The sequence below is a fragment of the Peromyscus eremicus genome, chromosome 15 (genome assembly GCF_949786415.1).
Source record: "Peromyscus eremicus chromosome 15, PerEre_H2_v1, whole genome shotgun sequence".
Lineage (NCBI taxonomy): Eukaryota > Metazoa > Chordata > Mammalia > Rodentia > Cricetidae > Peromyscus > Peromyscus eremicus.
In genome coordinates this window covers 30,744,369-30,757,053 of record NC_081431.1, presented here as the reverse complement: position 1 = coordinate 30,757,053, position 12,685 = coordinate 30,744,369, and the positions used below count along the sequence as shown (strand labels likewise).

The 12,685-nt window shown below is 37.2% G+C and overlaps 1 protein-coding gene across 5 annotated transcripts in view; it reads right to left on the bottom strand.

Annotated features, from left to right (window-relative positions):
- The window catches only part of Firrm (FIGNL1 interacting regulator of recombination and mitosis), a 42,901-nt gene that overhangs the window by 12,953 nt on the left and 17,263 nt on the right, over positions 1 to 12,685 (bottom strand). For all 5 annotated transcript variants that reach the window (XM_059280592.1, XM_059280593.1, XM_059280594.1 and 2 more), the window contains 6 exons: positions 9,895 to 10,043; positions 9,534 to 9,648; positions 6,742 to 6,922; positions 5,659 to 5,741; positions 4,997 to 5,048; positions 2,471 to 2,560 (listed from right to left, as the gene is read on the bottom strand). In XM_059280592.1, the coding sequence (XP_059136575.1) occupies positions 2,471 to 2,560; positions 4,997 to 5,048; positions 5,659 to 5,741; positions 6,742 to 6,922; positions 9,534 to 9,648; positions 9,895 to 10,043 (670 nt within the window). The remainder of the gene's footprint in view (positions 1 to 2,470; positions 2,561 to 4,996; positions 5,049 to 5,658; positions 5,742 to 6,741; positions 6,923 to 9,533; positions 9,649 to 9,894; positions 10,044 to 12,685) is intronic.

The window sequence follows — 12,685 nt, the reverse complement described above, 5'->3', positions numbered from 1 at the left end:
GAGACAGAACAAGCCACAGCCACCTCACCTTACCAATTCCTCAGCTGATCCTGTTTCCTCAGATTGGATGCCTCTCTGCTGAACTGTGCTGCTCAAAAACCTAAAAGCTTAACCAGCTCTAGTTCCTGGTCCTCAGTCTTATATACCTTTCTGCTTTCTGCCATCACTTCCTGGGATTAAAGGCTCACTTCCTGGTATTAAAGGTGTGAGTCACCATGCCTAGCTGTTTCCAGTGTGGCTTTATACTCACAGAGATCCGCATGGATCTCTGCCTCCCAAGTGATAGGATTAAAGGCGTGTATGCTACCATTTTCTGGTCTTTATGTCTATCTAGTGGCTGTTCTGTCCTCTGACCCCAGATAAATTTATTAGAATGCACAATATTTTGGGGAACACAATATCACCACACCAAAGTGCTTATTGCGTTAACAGAAACACAATACTGTTCTGTTAAAATGCAGATGTCAAGAAGACTCAAAAATAGGAACTAAAATTTCAAACACTAGTTCAAATGTTAGATTAGAAAAATAATAGTGTATTTAATTGCTAAATTTGTAGAACCTAAGAAGAATACTAGTATATTTTTAAACAAATGAGACAATTCAATTTATAATATTTAAACTTCACTAAATATAGGAAAACTTGTCATACATCAAAAGCTAAACAAAAATCCCTTCTAAGCCCAAAGCAATACAACATGACACTTGATAGTGCCAGACCTTCCTATTATCTATTTGTATATGTAGCTGACAAAACAAGCGTGAGACTGTGGTCATCTGCTGTGACAGAGCCTACAAGAAAAAGGATTCTTCAAGAGCTGAGTGTCAATTATAACAAACAACTTCAGCAGAAAACTAAAGTGCATCAAGAAAGCCATGATTTGGTTGACTGGAGAAACCATTCTTCCTTATAATAAGGTTAAATAAATCAACAAATGGGTCCCCTTTCAAAAAATAAATGACATATAATAATGTCCTATGCAGTAAAAATTTTTTTAAAAAGGTGTTACCAAAACTGATCACTTCAGAGTTCCAGACTCTATCCTGAGGTTAAAACATCACTTTAAAGATTTAAAGATTTAAAGGGCTGACAGTTGGAGAAGAGTGGAGGATAAGGAAACTGTAGAAAATATAGATTCCACTAAGAAGGGAAATACACCTGTGGGCTTAAAATGAAAATGTAGTAATTTTTACCTTACATAAAAATAGTAGCACAACGTGATGGTTACCTCTAACTGCAACTTAACACAATCTAGAATTAGCTGGGCAGAGAGTCTCAATATGGAACTGTTTACATTGGGTTTGCCTGTGGAGGTTGTCGTAATGAAGTTACTGATATAGGAAGACGCAGCCTACTGTGGAAGGCACCATTCCCTAAGCAGGGAGTCCTGAACTGTGAGAAGAGTGGAGAAACTACACTAGGCACAAGCAAGAGAGCATGGATGCATTCGTTTCTCTTTGTTCTTGGCTACAGATGTGATATGACTAGCGGTCTGAATTTCCTGCCTTGACCTCCCTGCAACGAGGGAGGAATTTACCTGGAATTTCAGCCAAATCAATTCTCTCTTCCTTAAAGTTGCTTTCTGTCAGTGTTTTATCACAGCAACAGAAGTGAAACTATAACACACAATTATTAGTATGTTTAAATAAGGTACATTACTTTTCCTTCAATCAGGTAACAACTAAAATAAGAGTGCTGAGTTATAATACATATTCAACTGTTATTCCCATGGAAACAGAAACACATCTTAGCATGTGTCAGCTTTTAGTAAAACATCTCCATTCTGATGTGTGTTAATGCTGCGTCACTGATATAACTCAGGATTCAAGCCAAAGCCAAAGGCTTTACGGGCAAATTTCTTTTGTGTATCTAGTGGATTCCAAGCTCAACTCCTTGTCAGAATCACGTTAAGTGCTTAACAACAAAAGCAAATTGCTGAGCCTTATTCACACCCACCACTGCATTTATAGGTCAGAGTCCAGACACTTGTTTTTAAACACAAACAAAAACCCTGCTATGGGAGTTCCAATGGTATCCATCTACCAGACTGCACAAGGCTACTCAAGCCCCAGAGACAGGAATGTCCTCAATTGTGGCAAATCTTGTTGACTTCACAACAGCAAGCAACTGAGGCTTATCATACCTTTAACTTTTCCTTAAATACTAAGATGCATCATTAAAGGCATAAGAAAATTAATAAATGGAATAAAGGCACAGAGCTATCTCACTGCCCACAAATATCTTAAAGACATGGGGAAACAAAAAAAGGAGAAGAAGGTATTACAGGAAAACTGAATCAGATTTTATCTGTTAAGCTGAAACAGGGACATCAAAATCTCCACTGACCTAAAATCAATTACCAAAGCATCAATGTTAATTTATGTTCCAGTCACACTACATTTAAACAGGGAGGGATCTAAACTCCATTCTCACAAGTGATTGAAGACACTGACACAGACAATATTCTTGCCTGATGGGGTGGGGTCATGAAGAAAAAGAGACGCCTCAACAGTAATGTCAGGTTGGTAAGCTGAATACACTCTCCAGGGCAAGATTTTATCTGGAAAGTCAGGAAAGAAAGAAGAGAATGAGTTAAAACCAGAGAGTCAATTTCTTTCTTTCTTTTTCTTTTTAAAGATTTATTTATTTATTTATTTATTTATTTATTTATTTATTTATTTTTGGTTTTTCGAGACAGGGTTTCTCTGTGTAGCTTTGTGCCTTTCCTGGAACTCACTTGGTAGACCAGGCTGGCCTCGAACTCACAGAGATCCGCCTGGCTCTGCTTCCCGAGTGCTGGGATTAAAGGTGTGCGCCACCACCACCAGGCAATTTATTTATTTATTATGTATATAGAAGAGGGAGCCAGATCTCATTACAGATGGTTGTGAGCCACCATGTGGGTGCTGGGAATTGAATTCAGGACCTCTGGAAGAACAGTCAGTGCTCTTAACCTCTGAGCCATCTCTCCAGCCCGAGAGTCAATTTCTAAGACACAATTATATGCCAAAATACTAATGACTTATTCTGAGTGATAGGACTATAGCTAATTTTAATTTTTAATTTAGGGCTGTTAATTTCTTTGCTTCAAAGAAATTTGGTTGCTTTAATAATGAAAAAGGAACTCTTACGTTGTATTTAAAAACACAATAATTACCACTTTGACAATAACTTGGTATGTTAATGTCGTTATGCAAGATAATTTATGTAATTTTAAAGATCTAAGCACACTAATGTTCAGTGAAGCTGAGTTAGCATTTATAAGGTAATCCTAGCCCTAGGAGGCTGAGGCAAAGACACATGAGTTCAAGGCCAGCCTAGACTAAATAAGATATTTTGGTCTCAAAAAAAAAAACAAATTAAGAGGGACTGGAGAGCCGGGCGGTGGTGGTGCACGCCTTTAATCCCAGCGCTCGGGAGGCAGAGCCAGGTGGATCTCTGTGAGTTCGAGGCCAGCCTGGTCTACCAAGTGAGTTCCAGGAAAGGCGCAAAGCTACATGGAGAAACCCTGTCTCGGGGAAAAAAAAAAAAAAAAGAGGGACTGGAGATGGCACAGCATTAAGAACCTGCAGAGGACCCAAACTTGGTCCCCAGCACCCAGATTAGGCCACTTACAAACCACCTTGTGACTCCAGCTCCCAGAGATCTGACACCTCTGGCCTCTGTGGAAACATGCATTTACATGCCCGTACATACAGAGGCACACATAATCTAAGAAAATAATGTTTTTATTTAAAAAAGTGAATAGCAAAGACTGAAGCTGTAAGAATGTAAGGAATCACTCTCTCTTGTGCAGCATGTGTGTGCCAGACCTTCCACTAGTAAGTACCCTGCTATGAGCTAGAGAGGTATAAATGTCAGCTGTTCAGGTTATGCGCCTCATCACGGGAGCATACAGTCACTAAATGACATGCAGAAATACATGACACAGTAACTGCTAAGAATCAAAGGGCAGACAGGTTCAGACATGATCATTATCAAAGGCTATGGATAAAAATAGCAACAAAAAGGTCATAAGCACTTCATATGGAACACATCTCATAATTAAAAATCACCATTAAAGATAAAAAAACCATTAAGGCCATTTATGCTGGTACTCAGTAACAAACCGACTTTTTTTCCTAAGAACAATGATCACAATCACTAAATCCCTTTCACACCATCCTGACTATAAAATACACAAAATCATAGGAGACCTCAAGTTATATTAAAGAGATGGGCACTTAGCCAATGTCACAGTTTCACTTTCACTTTACATTCAATTTTAAAGACACTGACCGAGACTTTTTCCCCCCACAACAAACTCTAAAATTCCACTGAATTCTAAAATTCTGAAAATGACAAAATTCTCCACTTTATATGGTGGGTTTTTTAACTACATTTTTTGTACTAGCATTAGCATTAAATTAGCAGTTAAAAACAATTAGAATTAAATTTAGCTATTATTGGGGCTAGAGACATGGCTCAGCGGTTAAGGGTACCGGCTACTCTTCCAGAGGTCTTGAGTTCAATTCCCAGCAACCACATGGTGGCTCACAACCATCTGTAATGAGATCCAGCGCCCTCTGTATACATAATAAATCTTTAAAAAAAAATTTTTTAGCTATTATTGCTCCCATTTTTTTTTTTCCGGTTTTTTCAAGACAGGGTTTCTCTGTGTAGCTTTGTGCCTTTCCTGGAACTCACTTGGTAGCCCAGGCTGGCCTCGAACTCACAGAGATCCCCCTGGCTCTGCCTCCCGAGTGCTGGGATTAAAGGCGTGCGCCACCACCGCCCAGCTTATTGCTCCCATTTTTATTAACATCCAAAAAATAGCATATCTCTTTCTAGCACTTGGGAGGCAGAGGCAGGTGGATCTCTGAGTTCCAAAGCAAGTTCTAGGCTAGCCTGGGCTATTACACAGAGAAACCCTGTCTCAAAACAAACAAATAAAAAAAATCTTACCTCCAAAGAAAACATAGAAAGTGGGTGTTTTAGGCTGTTTCATTCTACTTACCAGATGAGCCACTAAGGTGACATGATGCATACAAAGTTCAGCTGTTCCATATCTATGATATTAAAAGAGTCACTGAGTTTCCAGTTAGAAGAGCAAGAAGCCAGAAACACCCTTGTGAGGACATGTGATCTATTACAGGCTGAACACCCTTTATCTGAAATGTCTTATACCAGAAGTGTTTCAGATTTTAGATTTTATCAGATTTTAGAATATTTACATATATGTAATGAGATTTGGGGATGAGTCTAAATCTAAACATTAAACTCATTTACCTTTCATAACTGGCTATATACATAACTTAATTTTTATTTACTATTTCTAGTAATCTTGAGCATTAAACTATTTCAAGGAATGTAACTTTTCACTGTTGGTACCATCAGTGCTCAAAGTTTGGGATTTTAGACATTTTGGATTTCAAATTAGGCATGTTCAAACTAGATGCCCATCACCAAGGAACATCAAAATATATAGATTTGCCTAAACATTCACCTACTAGCTTAAACATTGAAAAACCAAAACGGACATCTGTTTCCAAACTTAGTATAGTGACATGAAATCTAACCATGAAAAGATTACAGAAGCAGAGCTTCTCTATTAACTTTAAACCATCTACTGCTGGTCACTACTAGGACTCCATCCAAACACAGAAATGGCATTTTTACCGAGCAAGGAAACACCACACATCCATCGCTAACAATGAGGTGGTCATATTAGTACTAAGCACAGCATTCAACAGAGCAGCATCCTATAAAAAAACAGAAATGTCAATTTATTACTAGGCAGATGCTCATGAAATATTAACATTACATTTCTCACACTAAATCAGAAAGCAATATCAGAATCAAAAATAAGAGATCCTCAGTGGGCTATCTCTGCATGCCAGTATCTAAAAGAATTCTACTGCCATTCCTTTATCTGTTGAGGAACTACTATATGTTCCTCATTGTGTTGAGCTGAAGGGGAACAGAAACCAATCTTAAGTGTGCTAACTCAGTCCTTGTGAGCCACAAAGAGCATTCTCTGAAAGCTTCCAAGCAATATGACAATTTTTTTCTAAAATATTTCCAACCTTTTTAACAATCTAATTTATTAAAAATAAAATCATCTATAACAGACCAAGTATTACACATTACTATTTACTTTTTATGAAAGAGTACAGTGGTTTGAATGAAAAATATCCCCCAGAGGCTCAGGTATTTGAACATTTGGTCCCCAATCCTTGCTGGAGAAAGTACATCACTGAGGGCAAACATTGAGAGTTTATAGACTTGCTCCACTTCCAAAGAGCTTTGTTTCCTGTGTATGGTTGAGATATGATCTCTCAGCTTCCTGCCTGGCCACCAAATGCCATGCCTCCCCAGGCATTATGTGGACTCGTCTTATGGAACTTTAAACCAAAACAAACTCCTCCTTTTTTAAGTTGCTTTTTATCATAGCAACAGAAACATGACTAGTACATTAGGTAATATCCCCTTATGTTTTCCACTTCTCATGGGATTTTCTTACACCTCCCCCACACAAAACACAAAATGTTTTATCAAGTGTTTTAGCCATCTAGTATTGTATGAGCAAGGACTGCCATTTCTTAGGACACAAATGAACCAAAGGACAAAATGTGCAAGTTGAGGTGACTGAGGTTTACTATAGTCATTAATTCTCAATTTGTTCTTCTACATATCAAATACAACTTCAATGAAAAGAAACCAAAGTGTGAGCTCCACTTCTCAGGTTTGTAGTGCACTTACCAGCTCTGGAAACAGTGAGGGATGAAAAGAAGCCACAAACGCACACAGATGAACACAAGCGTGCTGATACAAAGTGACCTCAGCTTGCCCGTTATCCTTTACTCCCTGTAAAGGAGCAGTCAGAGAGAGTTCACCAGAACACCGCTCAAAATTGTAGAAAACAGCTTTGATTAGGGACACCCTGCAGGAAAATTAAGAACATTGAGCCCAGCATTATTAGAAGTTAACAAATAGCAAGTAAAATAATGTCATATACAGGGCTACTTCAGAAAATCAAAACATCAGGTGATTAAAAAAATCAATAGTAATTGAAAATGCATATAAATATATTGACACATAAAAAATAAATTAACTGCCAGGAAAAAAAATCTTTAAAGAATTTTCCTGAACAAACCTTTTTCAAAATGGGCATGTAATCTTAGGAAGAAAGAGACAGGAGGACTGCCAAGAGTTCCAAGACAGCCAGGGCTACACAGCAAGACCCCATCTTAAACAAATAAACAAACAAACCCAATAAAATAAATAAATAAAAACATCCCCATCATTTACAATAATGCCAAGTTACATAAAATCAAACTCAAAATTTTTTATGGAGCTTAGCTAAATTATTATTTTTAAACATACATGGAAGGATCATTTTAAGACAGAAATAGTTGAAATTTTCATGAAGGTTTCAAGTAACAAATTAAAAATAAAATATGAAAGCCTGTAAGAGACAAACTAATCTGATATGATTGAGTTCATGCTATGTTAAAAATAAAAGAGGAGTTAAAAATAAAAGCCAGAGCATGGGAGAAAAGGGATCCAACAGTGCCTTCTGGAAAGAACAGGATTGTGCACTTGTAAACTCACTGAAGCTGTGGTTGCCTACACAAGACCTGTACAAGATCAAGTTAATCAACATCCTCACATGGGGGTGGAGGAGATAAGTGTCTCAACAGTCCCTGCTCCTGACAGTAGATGGCTTCTGACAGTCTGTTCAAGGGTATGGCCCCTGGTTGGTTAACCACAGTCCACTTAATGGCCACAGACCCATGGGTATATGGAAATACATGAGGACACAGAGTTGGGAATGAATGGGAAGTCAGGGAAATTTTAGGGTGAAGTGGGTGGGTGAATATGATTAAAATACATTGTATGCATATATAAAACAAAAAGAAAAAAAATACATTGTATGCATGTATGAAATTCTCAAATAATAAAAATATTTTATATATATTTTATATGAAGGAATCAGGTATTAAAGTCAACAATAACAGAACAGGTTGCAAAATTTCAAAGTTAGAATATTACTTCACTTTAGAGCATACCAGTTTGAATTTCCATAAGACTGCGGAATGAAAAAATTAGGAGCATAGCAATAATCCAGTTAGAAACAAACTAGCACCTGGACTACAGTAGTGTTAAAGAGGGTGAAGACAAGTGACGTTTCCTGGGAGACACTGTACAGTATCACAGCTTTTTTAAAAAAAAGGTTTAGTTTTATTTATGCATATGCCTGTGTGTACATCTGTGTGTGTATCTGCACATGTGTAGCCCAGGAAACTCGAAGGTGTCAGATTCCCTGAGGCTTAAGTCACAGGTTATTTGTAAGCCACTAGACACAGGCACTAGGATCCAAACTTTGGTCCTCATGACTGAGAAGCAAGCTCTCTTAAAAGATATGCCACCTCTCTAGCTCCTATTTTAGCTCATTTTTACAGGCTATTATTTGCATCTATCTCCATTATAGTCAATGTTTTTACTGCCAACCAATGGGTAATAATCAGTGAATAAAATTAAAATATTTTTAGCATCTGTTATAAATATTTTATATCTTTGACTTGGCAGTTTTTCTACACAATAGCTATTAAGCAGACTATGACAAACTGGTTCAAGCGCTTCTCTGTCTCAGTATCCTGCAGAGGAGGGATTATAAGAACACACCATTATAACATGAATTGCCAAATGGTCTTTCCTGTGGATATCGCTCTGTATAAATAAAATGCTGATTGGCCAGTAGCCAGGCAAGAAATATAGGCAGGACAAGCAGAGAAGAGAATTCTGGGAACAGGAAAGCTGAGTCAGAAGACACTGCCAGCCACCGCCATGAGTACCAACATGTAAGATACTGGTAAGCCACGAGCCATGTGGCAAGGTATAGATTTATAGAAATGGGTTAATTTAAGATGTAAGAACTAGATAGCTAGAAGCCTGCCACAGCCATACAATTTGTAAGCAATATAAGTCTCTGTGTGTTTACTCAGTTGGGTCTGTGTGGCTGCGGGACTGGCAGGTGAGAGAGATTTGTCCTGACTGTGGGCCAGGCAGGACTGGAGAAACTCTCTAGCTATAGGTCTTATTAATAAAAAACCTGGAGGCAGATACTGGAGTGAAAACTGAGAGATCAGAGGAATAGAACAAGCCAAGCCACAAGTTCTTACCACTAGGAAATCCTCAGCCCAAGAGACAGCTATTTCCTGTATACTCACGCCTATGTACCTTTCTGTGCTCTGCCATCTTACTTCCTTTCTCCGCCCAGCTTCATTACTTCCTCTTTCTGCCCAGCTCTATCATTTCCTGTCTGTCTGTCCAGACCTCCAGACCTCTATGGTTGAATTAAAGGCCTGTGCTATCACTGTCTTATTTAATATAGTGGCTGGCTTTTTCCTCTGATCCCCAGATAGGCTTTATTGCGGTGCACAAATAACGTATCACCACACACCATGTCTGGCTTAAACTAAATTCAAGGCCATTTCAAATAGGGCCCCCTAAGCCACTGGTAATATGATTACATATAAACAAAACGTTACCTAGCCGTAGCTTCTGTGCACCACAGGGTCTGTACATCCTTAGGCTGAGAGGGCAGTTTATCCGCAACAACAATCAGGAGTAGGACTTGTGGGAGCTGCAGTTCACAGGGCAGGTCTTTCCAGAAATAAAGTCATATATTAAAACAAATTGGTAAACATTTCTAAAATATTTTCAGCAGAAATTTAATAGTTTAATACAAAGAAAATAGAAGTATGACTTAATAGATAATATTTCAATAAAAGTACAATAAATTTTAAATAAAATTTTAAAATTTCACAAAATAGTAACTGCTTAAAGGGAAACAACTACATCTGACATGCCATTATTAAGGCAATGATTTAAATCTGTTTAGAAGCTTACCTAGTTTACTATCCAGAACTGCCTGCACGAAAGGCTGGGATGTGAGCAGCTGACTGATGAGTGGGTCCAGTACCACAAGGAAAGTGCCTGCTATCTCCTTCTGCTGTGCTTTGGAAATCCTGGCAGCACATAGGTTTGGGGGAAACTTGCTGCAAATAAAGGTGAAAAACCTCATGCATTTAATAGCTAGCTTCTGGATTTAAACAAATGTATTACAAGCTCATGTCCCAGTAGTGAAAAAGCAAAAAAAGTAAGCATTTTATAGGAAAAAAGCTCAAAATACTGAATTGGTAGCAGAAAGATATGAAGACCTAGAAACTAAATAACATAGCTTTAATTCAATAAAGAAAATATTTTCTGGAGAAATCCAGTACTATTTTGAGGCATTGTAATACCATTTAATGATGGTGTCCTTAAAAAAAGTAAAGACAAGTATTAAATCAACTAGTAAAATCTATGTAAAAAGATAGGTCTGATATATTCTGGCTTAGTTACTTCTATTGAAAGTTGTTAAATAGCTTATCTGTAACTTCAATATTCAGGAGGCCGAGACAGGAAGACTACACTGGGTTTGAGGCCAGAGTTCAGACCCTATCTCAAACAACCAAAAATAAATAAGTTAAATTAAACTAAAAATAAGATAAAATAGTTGTTTTAAGATAGGTAAATTCGCTGGGCAGTAGTGGTGTATGCTTTTAATCCCAGCACTTGGGGAGGCAGAGGCAGGTGGATCTCTGTGAATTTGAGGCCAGGTTGGTCTAAAAATGTGAGTTACAGGACAGCCAGGACTGTTACACAGAGAAAAACAAAACAAAACAAAACAAAACAAAACAAACAAACAAAAGGGTCAATGCTGAATTTACTATAAATTTTGTTTCTAAAAAGCTAAGCTTTTTAAGAAATAATATAAAAACACTAAAGGGGATTAAAAAGATTTTCATAGAAATGTCTCAGTAATGGATTTAAGCTTCAATTAAAATCTTTATGAAATGAGATATGTACTCAATATTTTTGCAGTTTATAAGCAAACTGTCTAATGTGTAATCTAACATTAAAAGGGATGCACCTAACAAATACTTGAAGTCTTTCGAAGTGTGACAAAGAAAAGCACTACTTCACATATAGTCAATTACCTACATCACTTTGTTCACTTATCTGACCTCCTTAATTCTGTATTCCTTCCTCTGTGACACAGTTAACAACATGTTTTATTGTTAAGAAGAATAAAATAAATAAATAATAGATGAATAAAATAAAATACAAGTAATGAAATTCCAGAGACAACCACTAAACATCTAAATACTTTATTTTTCAAATACGTACTTGTACACTAATTCATAAGTGTTGAAATGTCTATGTAGCAGGATGCATTGTTTGAAGAGGAGGTTCTATTGTAGTGCTAAAAAGAATATAGAAAACACTTCCCTCTACATGGTTTACATTTTAATGAGAGGAGACAGTTAAGTAAAAAAGTAAACTTGTATAACAGTCTCCTCTCATCTATGACTTGTTTCTTGAAGTAACTGTCTGAAAAATACTAATTGAAAAAATGCAGAAAAACATGTTTTTAGTTGTGTGCTGTTTAGTGACATGCTAAAATTTCACACCATCCTGTTCTATCCCACCTGTGATGTGACTCATCCCTTTACAGTACAGCTCTGCTGTATTAGCCACCATGGTTCACTAGGCAGCTTCTTGTTCATCCGCTCCACTGCTGAGGTATGGCATACTCATTTTCAAGTAACTTTTACAGAGTAGCCTAATGCCACATCACAATAACTGTCATTCACTTCACTTCACTGATCCACGAGACATTGAATCATCTCACATCAAAAAGTCACTAGTGTAAAGCTAAATATTTTTAAAGAGACAGACCAATTCACATAATTTTTACAATATACTACTACTATACTGGTTCTCTTATTACAGACAAATGCTATTATAGATATGTATTTACGTATGCATGAGAAAGCATAGTAAAGAATTCAGTACCATTTGCCTTTCAGGCAACAACTGTAGGTTTTTTAATATATTCTTCATGAATTGTGGGCCTACTATAATACCAGATGTTAATTGTTATACAGAAAAAAAAATCAAGGAAAATGAACAGGAAGGTCTATGAGGAAGTCATTTGAGGACTGAAATGTAGTGAAAATGAGAGCAAATCTGGAAAAGGATGGACAATTGAGGGATTGTTTTATACTGAAATGGGGGAAATAGTAGACGTTGTTACATACTCGTGAAAATGATCCAGTAGAGAGGGTAGGTTGGTGTTACAAAAGAGAAAAGGGCTACTTGTAGGAATTGCCTGAGCATATAAGAGAATTACATCCAGAATACAAAGAGGCTAGCCTCAGGCACATGTAGAATTAATTCAGGGCAGTGAGGGAATTACTGTACAGGCCTAAATACAGGTACAAGGAGAGAGTATATATAAACTCTCTTCTAATTACTTCCATTATTCTCAGTGATAAAAGGAATTAATTATTAACATCAAGGAACAAAAAATGTTGGGGATAGAAGTTCAGGACTTTTGGACAAATGAAATGACAGATGTCAGGTTTCAGTATTAAATTTGAGCTCTATTAAGATAACTGCCAGGTTAGAGAGATGACTCGGAGGTTAAGAGCACTGACTGCTCTTCCAGAGGTCCTGAATTCCAATTCCCAGCAACCACATGGTAGCTCACAACCATCTGTAATGAGATCTGGTGCCCTCTTCTGGCCTGCAGTCATACATGCTGTATACATAATAAATAAATAAATCATTAAAAAAAAAAAAAAGATAACTG